The following is a 13,490-nucleotide window of genomic DNA, read 5'->3' as shown; positions in this document are numbered from 1 at the left end:
ATTGGTTCACTTTCGACTTCACTTGCCTCAACAGATCTTCGTGTGTCCAAGGAAGGAAAGGCATGCATAAGTGGGCTGGCTACATCCCTGGCAAAGGACACGGGATGGACTCACTTGTCCTGCCGGGTATGTGTATTATATATTTGTGTGTGTGTGCTGGAAAAAATATAGAATTTGTTTTTGTTGTTTGAAAATGCACCTGAATTTGAAATCCATGGAGTTGTTTTTAAATATATTTAACAAACATCCCAGACTACTTTCAACAACTTTTTGTCTATTAATGGTACAAAATATATATAAGATGGGGATTTTAACAGTTTAAATTATAAGGTAGAAATTGAACAAACATGTTTAAATGATCAAATGTTCACATAAAGTTCGATGAGTTTCACAGAGGTAGATAATATCAGTAGATATTTGGCAAAGAATATCACAAATGTACATTACTGAAAGTTCAGTTGAGGTTTTATAGAATAGTTGAACCAGAGTGAGAAGAAACAGGAAAGAATGAAAATAGTCTTTTTTCACAGTTTATGTTGTCATGCCTGTAGTTCTTTTTCATTGCATACTGGGCTCTTTGCTATTAATGGTGTTTTGGGAGAACAAATATGTTGTGTGTATAAGTTTTTGCGTGAAAAGATTTAATTTTTGATTGGTTATAATTTTGATGACATCTTATTCTTTCTAGTGGATGTTTTTAGTCAAAAAATAGATTTCATTTTGGCATTAGTGTTTTGGTTAGTTAGTTGGTTCCCTCCCTGTACATAGGAACAAGTTTTGATTGGTTGTAGATTTTTGTGGCGTTGTGTGTGTGTGTGTGTATATATATATATATATATATATATAATATATATATATATATATATATATATATATATATAGTGATAATTGATAAGTAACCAGAAGATGGATTTGGAATTAATCTTTATCTTGTTCTCAATCAATTCTCATTGGCTCAACTAACACTGCGGATGACACCATGTAGCCCAAACTGTGCCAGTGCTCTTACTCAGCACTTCAACACACTAATTAACATATACCCATCAGTTCAAAACATTTAATAAATATGGTATGTGTGTATGTGTATATATGAGGAGGTATCCAAAAATAACCAGAAACGTTCTGTGGAACAGGCCCATTGTAGTTCAGGCTTCCGCTACTAGGGTGTCACTTGATGGAGCCCTTAGGCATCAGTCTGCCAAGTGGGGTCATACTGTCATATAGTACGTCTTTGGTTTGCAGTGTTTCTTCCCTGATTGTTGATTTTTGCAATGGCTGAAAGAAAGGAACAGTGTGCTTCTGTGAAATCCTATTTTCTGTTGGAGCAAATAGCATCCGAAACAGTTGTCAAGCTTCAAACAGCTTACAAGGATGCTGCCATGAGCAAAACAAGTTTACAAGTGGTTTTCGTGCTTTAGGAATAGTCACTTGTCGACCAACCTTGTTTGGTGTGACTGTCAATTCGGACGTTTTTTTAAAGGTTATCACTGGTGAAGAAAAATACAACAAAGGCTTAAAAGGCAAGAGTTCCAGGACTGCTTTGAACAGTGGAAAAACTCATTTGGACTGATGCATTGCTTCAAATGAAGAATGTTTTGAAGGCAATAGTGCAAACATGTAAAACTAAGTAAATATTTCAAAATTCTGGGGTTTTTTGGGTACCTTCTTATAGATGTCTACATTGATGCAAAATACAAAAAAGTTGTTCAAAACAATACCGAAATTAAGCTACATTCTTGTTGTTTTTCAAAAGATATTTTGCATTGATGCAGACATGTAATTTATTTATCATAGGCACAGGCATGGGTGTGTGAGAAGAAGCTTGTTTCCCAAACACATCATGGCACCTTGAGTGAGTGTCTTCTACGATAGCTGCAGGCTGACCAAAGCCTTGTGAATGGATTTGGCGAAAGGAAACTGAAAGAAACCCGTTTGTGTGTCTGTGTTTTTCTCTCCATCACCACTTGAGAACAGTTGTTGGTATGTTTATGTATCAGTTCGGCAAAATAGACCAATAGGATAGGTACTAAGGCTTTAAAAAAATAGGTCCTGGTGTTGATTTATTCAACTAAAACTTTTCAGGCAGTTCTCCAACATGGCTGCAATCAAATGACTGAAACAAATAAAAGAATTAATTATAATAATATGAATTATCTTTACATGCCTAAAGTTATGAGACAATTTGTCATCATATTTCAATTTTCTTATAGTTAAATAGATGTTCATCATACTATTTCTGTGTCGTAACTTCATACATTTCTTATTGTTTTCTGTTGTACTGCACTATATATTCTATGTTTTGTAGAATGATAGATTATGGATCTTTTTTTTTTTTTTTGTGAGTACTACCAGATTACTTGAATCCATATAGTGTGACTTAAATATTTATATATGTATGTATATCTTTAATTATATAAATCATCGTTTAACATTTTCCATGCTGGCATGGGTTGGATGGTTTGACGGGAGCTGCCCGGGTGAAGGTTAAGATTTGACATGTTAACATATACTTGCTAAATAACGGTGAAATTAAATTCACATTGGTTTTGTGTGATTGTTTCTATTTAATCTGCTTCAAATTTAAAATGTATTTTTGATTGATGTTTTTTATAGATCCGCATGGTCAATGATGTTAAAAGTGTTAAAATGCGTGGATATGCTTTCATTGAATATGAACATGAGAGGGACATGCACTGTAAGTAGTCATTGCCTTCTCTTCACTTTGTCTTTTAGGTGTAGCATTTAGCTTTTTTGCTTTACTTGTTAGGCTGGATCTGTTTATTCTCTTTATTCAATAAACTTATGCATTTTTAAGTACACAAAGGGTTAATTGAATGCAATTTTAAAGGGAAATTACATAAATTGTTGGTGTTATTTCTGGCAAGTATATGTTCCTCCTCATATTTTGTTACCCCAAATTCAGTTTATATTTATTTTAAATGTTAGTACTGTCGTTTTCTTCCAACTACTTGTCATTTCTGGTGCTAAACCTTTTTTGTTCTGTAAGGTTCGTAGACTTCACTTTCTAGTGAAAAAAAAAGACATACAAGTGAAGTATTTTGTAATGTATTGAAGGTAAATTGAATCCACTCATTAGCAAAACAAAAACAAAAACAAAAAAGTGACAGGTGATTTGTGAGGTAAGGTGCAAATTTTCCTGCAAGGTGACAGGACATTTGTGAGGTAAGATCCAAATCTTTCCACAGTGACTCAAGTGTTTAAATGCATATATGGTGAATCTGAGTTCGCAGGTAATTTATTTTTTGAAATATTTGTATTTTTTCACATGCAAAATATTTCAACATTTCACTCCTTTATCTGGTACTGTGTTAGGTTGTAGCTTTCTACAGTTAAATCATTTCTGTGAAATGTCCAGGTTAACAAGCACTATTTATTAATTTTGGAAATGACTTTTCTCCCATTATTTTTGCTTGTATTATCAGGAAAAAAACTGCCTCTTCTCATTCTAAACTTTGACACTGGAATGCTTGCAGTTTTGTAGAGAACTTAACATTGATTGTGCAATGAATTTGATCCTTTTCAGGTATCTCTCTACTACATTGTTATTGCTTGCATTTCAAATGCTTTGAACAAGTCTGAAATGAATTGGATGTGCATTTTTAAGATATGGAGAGTGGATTAGTATGGGGTAGAACAAATTATATACCTATATGCATTAAAACAATAATCCAAAACTATTGGCATATGTGGCTTAAATGTTAAATATAAATTGGTTGTAGATGAAGTTATACAATGGGAAATTAATTAGCTCCCAAACAGTTCATGCATTCTATTTAGATTCAGTTAATCTAAAGAATTTGCCATTTTTGATTTGGTGAAGAGAGCTTATTGTAGTTGTTGCAAAGATTACTTTGGAGTTGCTCAAAATTCACTTAGTACAAAGCCATGGGAGTCAGTGATACATTTTGGTCTATTTTGTTGCCTATGAAATTTCTAATAGAAAAAGTGTCTTTTAACCCAATTAGTCTTTCTTTTCTCTTAATTAAATTTAAGTTACATAACTTTGTTAATTCTGATGGGTTTCAAATTGTTAGATTTTTTTTCCTTTTAGATTATTGGAATTCTTTTGAAAGAAACCTTTCAATATATTTTTAGGTAGACTGTTTTCTACATTGCTATAATCAATCCAGTGTCAAATATTCTTTTGGGATATTAAGTCATATGCCTTTAAGCTATTGCTGTTAGCTTTCAAAAATTGAGCTTCGTGAGCACTGAGACTTTCACAATGTCAGTTTGGTTCAGGTAAGTTTTTATTTTGTACCTGAATTGACTGATACTTCTAGCTTCCAATAAGATTAGAGTCCGAGTAACATGGTTTGGTGCAGAGCGATTTGTTTCCCGCCTGCTAACCTGTTTCTCTATTATTTTTCCTACAGAGTGGTGAACGTTGTGGGCCCATGCGCACTATGTTGCCCTAACAAATCCAAAGTTGCTTGATCAAAAATATGGTGTCCAGTTAATAGGTTTGTATATTGGGTAAGCTCTTGGGTTAAAAAATACATTAAAAAAAAGTGTTAAGACAAAAAAAATTGCTTAGAAATAGGTTTTATATCTGAATACATAGAATTTTGATAATTTAATGAGTTAAAGTAATTGTACTTCACGCCTTATATAGATTTTCTACTTGAGATTTTGTAGAGCTTGTTATTATGCTTTGCATATTCTGTAATCAAAAGGATTTCAAATTTCTGTAATTTCTAACACTAGGATAATTTAGAGATTAAAACTTTTGTTTTGATTTTTTTTTTTCCTTCATTTTTTTTTTTTTTTTGGGGTGATTGTTGTAAGACAATCCACTCAAGATTAAAGACTTCAACTGAAACTTTTTATTAGACTTTACAGAATCTGAAAGCAAGTACATAATGTAGAAAATACATAGTAACTGAAATCTTAGATGCTTTTAAAAAGCTAATTTCATGATATTTTGTAGCTAGCTAAAAAAAAAACTGTACTGATTAATCTGAAGCACCATAAAAAGGGTAACATCTGAAACATGTTCTTCAAGGTCTGTGTGATTGTGGAGATTTGGCTGTTTCAAATCATTCATTTTGATAAAGTAATTGTTTCTTTTGTAAAGTATTTTTTGGGTTTGATTAATAAGCTAGTTGGAGCCAAATTATATAGGTGGTTATACCAAAACTAGGTTTGTGTGTTGTGAATATATGTAGATGTTCATTTTTATGGTAGCTTCCAGGTAAGTCAGGTAAGTTCTCAAACTATGGAAAATGGAAATAGACTGCAGAAATGGCCATTTATGCATGATGAGTCACCATTGCCAATCTCTCAAAATCCATTTAGGGAAGGGACCCTCTTCTATCACATTTTTTAGTGCCGTAAGTGAAAAACTTTTTATAATTACTGTTTTCTTTATGTAAATCAGTGCATGTAGTTTATTGATTCATTAAGTTAAAAGTAAAATGTGCATACAGAAGGTAAGTAATTGGGGCTTCTGAAGCTGTATGCATTCTTTCTTTGAGATTTTAAAGCGTTCTTAAGTTGGGCATTATTTGTTTTATCACTGATAGTTTTCATATATTTATCTTTATTTCTTTACTCTGAAACAATATTTGATGTTTTCATCAGTCGTCCTAACAGTTGATTAGGTTTTTTTGTAGTTTTGACTGTTTTAATAAATTTGATGGATTAAGCTTCATTGTTTGAGTTTAATGTTATGAAGGGTAATCATTTGGTTTTTATGCTTGGTTATTTGAGAAATCTAGTTTTGTTTTAAATCTTAGCTCTGTCATTTCTTTGAGTACTAGTATTTAGTTATTTCTCCTCTACCTCAGGAAGCAATTATACTTTTCATTATATGAGATTTTATGTTTTGTGTTAGAAATTGTGTGCATTGGTAAGTATATTTTCTTAGAATACCTAAATTTTACAGCTTCTAAGATGTAGTTTGTTTTTTTTTTTTATCTTTATGGCAGTGTTAGGTTTTAACTTTTTGGATTAAATATATCAGAGGTTTTCAGTTTTTCTCTCTGATCTATACATGTTAACTCTTGAACTTATATATCTACTATTAATAGTTTTGCTTTGGTTTCCTTAAAAGTTCTGTTAATATTTCATGAAGCTACATTTGTGAAAATTTTAGTAACCAACAGTTCTACCAGATTTACTACTTCTTGTATTCTATTGTATTGCATTGATCTGGTTTGGCTATTTACTGTGACCATTATTGGATGCAGACTATCACAGAAGCTGTAAAAATACATACCTCCATTTCATTTTGCATGAATCCCTACACACCTAGCTATTTAAGTGCTAGGACTTTGTTGTTTTCAATAATAGTGCTATTAATTTATTCATTTCACCAGCTGCTTACAAACATGCTGATGGTAGAAAGATTGATGGGCGCAGAGTACTTGTTGATGTTGAAAGGGGACGTACAGTTAAAGGATGGCGGCCACGTCGACTAGGTTCGTATAATTTTATTTAGAGAGCAGATCACACTGTTTTATATCGGTTCATGAAATTAATTTTCCCTTTTCATTTTCAATATGCTGTAGGTGGTGGCCTAGGTGGTACCAGAAAAGGTGGGCCAGAAGAAAATACAAGGTTTTCTGGTAGAGATGAGTTTAATCCTGGTCGAGATGGGTGAGTTGTATTTGTTCATAATTTTTTTCTTTGTCACTCCTGTTGAATTTTCTGGTGACATAGTTACAAAGTTATGTCCTAAATTTTGTTAGCTGTATAATTACCATGTAATGTAACTTTTTATCACTTAAAATTACATCTATTTGAACTGGTGTATTATAATACATTTTCATACAATTTTATGGTCAAATTATTCTACTTTACAGAACTTTGGGTTTTGATGAGATTTATTTATTTTTTGCATAAGTCTGAAAATTTATTTCTTTTCTCTTTCATGTTCATAGTTACCGAGATGAACGCACTGGTCGAGAAAGATCTCGCAGCCGAGAAAGAGATCGTGCTGGAGGTGCTGGTGGTGGTGCTGGTATTGGTGGCAGTGGTGGTGGGGCTGGTAGACGTAGGAGCAGAAGTAGAGAGAGGAGGAGGAGTAGGAGTAGAGAAAGAGGAGGCCGTCTTCGAAGCCGCAGCCGTGATCGTAGAAGGAGTAGAGATAGAGAAGAAAAAGTATCTGAAGGTATGTGCTTATATGTATGTATGTGCATAAAATTAGGTCAATGATATGTTGGAAGCCTGTCAGATAGACTGTACATGTTATTAAAAAATCCACCCTCGTGCTGATTCTGCCTAAGAATTACATTAAGGGTAAAAGTGTCTATTCTGTATTAAATATTGCTCAGATGAGATGACAAAGGACCTAGATTTCTGGTGGCTTGCTGTACTTGAAAAGATGTCAAGCTAAGTGGTTGTTTTTGCATGCAGGCATGTTCCCTGCATCCCTCTTCAGCTGAGTGATCCTAATCTTGAGGGCTTGTGGGTGCTGTAAATACATAAAAAGTATGTATGCTGATACTGCTTAAAATCACCCAGTACCTTCTGTAAAGTGGTTGGCATTAGGAAGAGCATCCAGCCATGGAAACCATGCCAAAACAGACATGGATCCCAGGCAGTTCTTCAGCTGACCAGCTCCTGTCAAACTGCATGAAAAATGGACGTTAAATGATGATGACTTAGTAATTGAATCAGAAGGTGGTCCAGTTGATTAAACTGGAAAATTTGTCAAAACCAATGACAAATTCATATTGCTGCTTTTTTGCTTTTTTTTATATATGCAAAAAATGTTGCTTGAACTTTTTTTCTTTTAATGTTTACTCTAGGAGAAGAAGATATTCGCATAAAAGAACGTAAACGAAGACGTAGTCGGTCACGAGACCGGCGGCGGAGCAGATCCAGGGAGCGCAAGAGTAGAGGTAGTCGGAGAAGCCGCAGTCGAGAGCGTCGCAGGTCCAGAGAAAGAGGAAGAGCTGGAGAAAAGCTTGAACCTAATGCTGAATCAGTACCACCACCACCAGTTCCTGCATATGATGATGAAGCAATGATACATAGAGAAATCAAGCAAGAACCTATTGATCCTGGATATGATATTCACCCAAATTACTCGCAAATGGGTATGGCTGGAGTACCAAGTGAACAAAATGCTCACTATATGTCAAATGGCGGCCAAGGACCATCACCATCTAATACTCAGTCTTTACCTCCAGATCATCCTTTGGAGGATAGGTATGAAGATTACAATGAAGACTAGCTGTATTATTAATTTACCTTAATTGAAATGAGTTGTAATGTTGATTCCGTATATTTGTATAACTTGCTTCAGCTGAACATTTCAGACTGGGCTATTCATCTGATACCTTCATTCTCTGAATTTTAAATGTCCCTTTATATTTTTCCTGTATCATTTGCCTAATCATTCCTTCATGCCTTAACATTAGAAGGTTTCTAATATAAATAACATGATATTGTTTGACAATATCTTTATATCTGAGTGGTAAATATTATTGTTACAGTTTGTCTTTCATGTAAATTACATTTTAATGCTATTGTTTCTGAGTAAGATGATTAGATAATCTTATACATCTAGAAAAGTATTTCTGTCATGAAGCTGGATGTTAATCTTTTATATATAGTAGAAAGTTGATTTGTACAGCTTTTTTATTAGAAACAAAGAAATATATTAAGCTTTAACTGTTACAAAGCTAAAGAGTAGGTATTTTAAAAGCTGCATGTATAGTTGCCATTTTATTTTTATATATATATATATATATATATATATATATATGAAATGTGAGTATAGGTTTACTCTATACATCTGTCTTTATTTTTAAGATTTTAATTGTCACTTTTTTTTTTAGATTTTAATTGTCACTCTTAACAAAGTTTACTTATATTAAACAAACACTCAGATTTTTAAATTTCTTATTTAAAAAGAAAATATAAGACATTGCAATTCCCAGCCATGTTGGTGCACTGAAAATGCTGCAATGCATTCACCTGAAGTGAAGAAACAGGTGTGGGTGCAAATTGAACTTCTGTTTTTGTGGCATAGACTTCTTAATATGATAAAATGTTTAAAAGAAAATATTTCTTTATTTTATACCCCACCCTCTCCATTTCCATAACCATTAATGGGGTTGATAAAATGTGAAAAGGCTTTGTCGAAAAATAAAATTTTGCCTACTTTTTCTATTCATCTCATTGACTTGATTTATCTATACTGGATTGGTTTTTTTGTTGTTTTTTTTTCACCCTTTTTGTTCAAAATTGTATGATATTAACATGGATTCATTTCTATTGAAAAAGGTCGACTTTTAGTCAAAAATGGGAGAGTAAGGCCAAAAACTGAATTTTAATCACTGTATGTTATTTAACAAAGAGGTGCAGCAACATCAAAGGGAAATTAACTGATAAGATAGCTTTCATGTGTGGCAGATGCACAGGGACAATACACACCACAGATACTCAGAAACAGGAGACCTATTGAGTCAAGTACATCAACATCAAAATAAATATTAAATGGAAATTGTAGTTGTGATACCTGTGCCGGTGGCATGTAAAAAGCACCATTCGAACGTGGCCGACGCCAGCGCCACCTTGACTGGCTTCTGTGCCGGTGGCACGTAAAAAGCACGAACTGATCGTGGCCGCTACCAGCCTCTCCTGGTAAAAGGCACCCACAACACTCGCGGAGTGGTTGGTATTAGGAAGGGCATCCAGCTGTTGAAATACTGCCAGATCAGACTGGGGTCTGGTGCAGCCTCCTGGCTTCCCAGAACCTGGTCAAACCGTCCAACCCGTGCTAGCACAGAAAACGGACATTAAACGATGATAATGATGATGTTATTTATCAAGAAAAGTGCAGATTAATTAGTTTATAACAACGTGCTCATTGAAAAAATCTTTTGGTGAAAACTTTGTTTAAAAATTTTTACAAAAAAGCTAATATGGCTTTGTGACAAAAAAAAAGGTAACCTCCGAAATTGATTTTGATGCAAAATTTCTCTGCTAAATGTAAAAGAAAACTTGACAAATGAAACAGCTGTGATGAATCTTATGAGCACCTTGTCAAAAAATATGGTGTGGCTTTAAGTGATGAAAAAAGGTGATCAATTTAACAAATCAAAATATTTTTGTCGTTTGATGATGATGATTTTAAGATATTTAGTGTTATAAAAGTTGGCAATATATGTTGTCATTTAGCTTAATGGTACTTACTAATTAGCCAAAATTTAAGACATACATGGTTATGTATTTACTTGTTTTCACAGTCTGTGTTCAAAATTTCCTTTATTATTTCTAAAATACCAACTTGCTCATGCTTTAAAGTTCGTTTTAAAAAAATATTAAGATCACTTTTTAGTCACATGTCAGCAAATCTAGGCTTTGTCACTAATTTAGTCCTCAACCAAATTGAATCTGTTATTTTAAAAAGAAAAGTACAAATAAAAGAAACAGAAATTGCACACACTATCTGAGCAATTTCAGAAATATTTTTAGGAAATTCTAACTCCAGCAACAATATTTTAAGATTTTTTCTTCTTCTGTACTTGGTTCAATACTTTAAAATATTCTAGCCTACATTTTTCATTCTAATATATGCTGACTGTTTCTGTCCAAATGCTTGTTGAGCATTTTTAGTGGTGTTTATACATATAGTAAAGAAGCCTCAAAACAACTAAAGTTTCAGGTCTGCATGTGTTTACAGTTGGGATCCTAACTTTTATTATTTATTTCTTCAGATTGCATGTCCTATAATCTGCAAGATAGTGCAATGAAATGCAAGAGTGTAAAAATATATATATATATAATATATAAACAAATCAAGTGGGTATTAATCTAGGTTTACAGGTAAGATTAAGGTTTTAGCGTCTTTATATTGTGGTATGTCTATGATTCAAGTGTGAGGAAATGAAATGGGAATTTCTCTCACCCAGGTTTTCTTTTCTGCCTCACCTTCAGCCAGGCACACCAGATGCCCTAATAGTTATGTAGTATTCCATATTACCTCCATCCTTCCAGTTTTTACAAGCCTTCCCTTGGCTTTAACTACCCTATCAACCTGTTAAATTATGATGATATATCAGACTGTCTTTGCACGGACTTAACCAAAAAATGTGGCTAGAGCTCTGGTCATTGAAGTTCCCAGTTACCTGTAATTAGTCTTAATTATTCTATCACACACTTTAACTACCTCTTATTTTATCTATCCTTTTCTCACCCAGAAAAGTTTCAACTGCTGTTTACTACCTTATGCACACACAACACATCCATTCATTTCTGCTTCAGCATCTCCACAATCTCACTGGACCTACCTTTCAATCACTACCCTCATTTTTTGGAACCTACAGAAGAAAGGAGCCAGTCTTATATAGTGAGGATGCTTAATTCTTTTATTAGAATAAGTACTTGGCTTACAAAGAATAAGTCTTGGCGTCAGATTATTTGAATAAAGGCTGTGCCGTAGCATGGCTGCAGTCAAATGACTAGAACAAATAAAAGAATATGTATATATATATATATATATATTATAGTATGGTATGTGTATATATATGGGACGAGGTGGTGAAGCACGACCTTCGAACTTTAAGTCTCACTGAGGAAATGACTAGAGACCGAGACCTCTGGAAGTGTGCTGTGTGCGAGAAGACCCGGCAGGACAAGTGAGTCCACAACCCGTGGCCTTCTACATGGGATGGAGCCAGCCTACGTATGCATACCTTCCCTTCTTGGGACACAAAACTCTACTTGTGAAGACGTGTTGAGGCAAGTGAGGATCAGAATCGAAATCGATCAATGGAAATTGCGGATGTGCTACCAGTGCCGGTGGCATGTAAGAGAACTTTCCGTTTCGCGACCGTTGCCAGCACCGCCCCGTTTCGTGTCCGTTGCCAGCCTCGCCTGGCCCTCGTGCCGGTGGCACATAAAAAGCACCATCCGTTCGTGGCCGTTTGCCAGCTCTGTCTGGCACCAGTGCGGGTGGCACGTAAAAAGCACCCACTACACTCACGGAGTGGTTGGCGTTAGGAAGGGCATCCAGCCGTAGAAACACTGCCAGATTTGACTGGGCCTGATGAAGCCTTCTGGCTTCACAGACCCCAGTAGAACCGTCCAACCCATGCTAGCATGGAAAACGGACGCTAAATGATGATGATGATGATGATAATTTATATGTATGTATATTTTTAATTATATATAGTGTGTATATATATATATTGTATATCTATATTCTATGTATTAGGTATGCAAGCATACCTCGGCTTTAATCGTTTTGATTTACGTGGGTTTTCAAAAATAAAAATCAAGTCAAGTCATTTTACTTGACTCTGTCTGCTACAAATATTGGAATCATAAAATCGCTAGAAAACAGTTAAAAGCACAGAATCGCGTTACTGTACAATAAATAAGAATAGCATAAAATCATATTAAAATATATACAGTAAATACACACCATAAAGTAGTGTAGCTTAGTGAATGAAATCAGCTGTGTTGGAGATCATATTGTAGTGTAGTTCCAATATCTACCATTAGGCCTTGTCTCTAATGATCCCCACGATTGTTTTGAATTCAGAATTGTTTACATCTGTTTATCAGTTACTTTCTCATTCATTTGTGACCTTTTTTTGGCCCATGGCTCCTAAGAAAATTCATAGTGAAAGTGCTAAGCATCATGCTATAATGCTGAAAGATAAACTGGCTGTGAAAAAATGGTAGCAATTGCATGCTCTTTTGGGATGAGTTGGACAACTGCATCGATAATTGTACATAAGGACGAGAGTTTAGCATATATCAAAGGAATGAAGAACACTGTCATCAATAAGAAAAGTGGCAAAATCTTTGGAGAAATGGCAAGTCTTCTTTTTCAGGATTGTTAGGTTGAATTGTCAGTGTGCTACTATTAGTCAAGAAATCATTCAAGAGAAAGCGTCGTCTTTGAGGACCTGAAGAAAAAATATCTGGATGAGAAAGATGTAGAATTCAAGGCAAGCCAAGGATGGTTCATGAGATTTAAGGAGCAAAGAAGTTATCACTCCATTAAAAAGCAAGGTGAAGGTGGGTCAGCTGATGAACAAGCAGCAGTGGAATTTCCTAACGCATTAAAGAAAATCATCGAAGAAAACTGGTTTCTTTCCAAACAGATTTTTAAAAGTTAAAGCTTGTGCATCATGCACACAAACCCCATTATTGAAGAACATATCCAAGGCATCTTTCCCTGTTATGTGAATAACTAATTCAAAAGCATGGGTTACTATTGTTTTTTTGAAGATTAGTTTTTCAATCATTTTATTCCAGCAGCAGAGAAGTACTGTAAGGAGAAGAGGATTTCATTCTAAGGTTTTACTTATCTTAGATAATGCTCCTGGCTACCCGCAAAACATCATATATTTTGACCCCAATGTTACCATTGTATACCTCCCTCTGAACACAACAACTCTCCTGCAGCCAATGGATCAGGGAATAATTGCTATCTTCAAGCATTACTATGTGAAGCATACACTGCAGCAAGCAATAGCTGCAACTGATTTTGAATCCATCAC

The 13,490-nt window shown here is 34.4% G+C and overlaps 1 protein-coding gene across 2 annotated transcripts in view; it reads left to right on the top strand.

The window, feature by feature from the left end:
- LOC115212423 (U1 small nuclear ribonucleoprotein 70 kDa) overlaps positions 1-9,149 on the top strand; it is a 39,435-nt gene extending 30,286 nt beyond the window's left edge. For both annotated transcript variants that reach the window (XM_029781331.2, XM_036502703.1), the window contains 5 exons: positions 2,614-2,695; positions 6,342-6,443; positions 6,534-6,621; positions 6,906-7,135; positions 7,776-9,149. In XM_029781331.2, coding sequence (XP_029637191.1) covers positions 2,614-2,695; positions 6,342-6,443; positions 6,534-6,621; positions 6,906-7,135; positions 7,776-8,203 — 930 coding nt within the window. In that variant the 3' untranslated portion in view covers positions 8,204-9,149. The remainder of the gene's footprint in view (positions 1-2,613; positions 2,696-6,341; positions 6,444-6,533; positions 6,622-6,905; positions 7,136-7,775) is intronic.
- Positions 9,150-13,490: the final 4,341 nt, after the last annotated feature.

The sequence above is a fragment of the Octopus sinensis genome, linkage group LG5 (genome assembly GCF_006345805.1).
Source record: "Octopus sinensis linkage group LG5, ASM634580v1, whole genome shotgun sequence".
Classification (NCBI taxonomy): domain Eukaryota; kingdom Metazoa; phylum Mollusca; class Cephalopoda; order Octopoda; family Octopodidae; genus Octopus; species Octopus sinensis.
The sequence above is the reverse complement of the archived record's forward strand: the minus strand, read 5'-3'. Positions and strand labels throughout refer to the sequence as shown.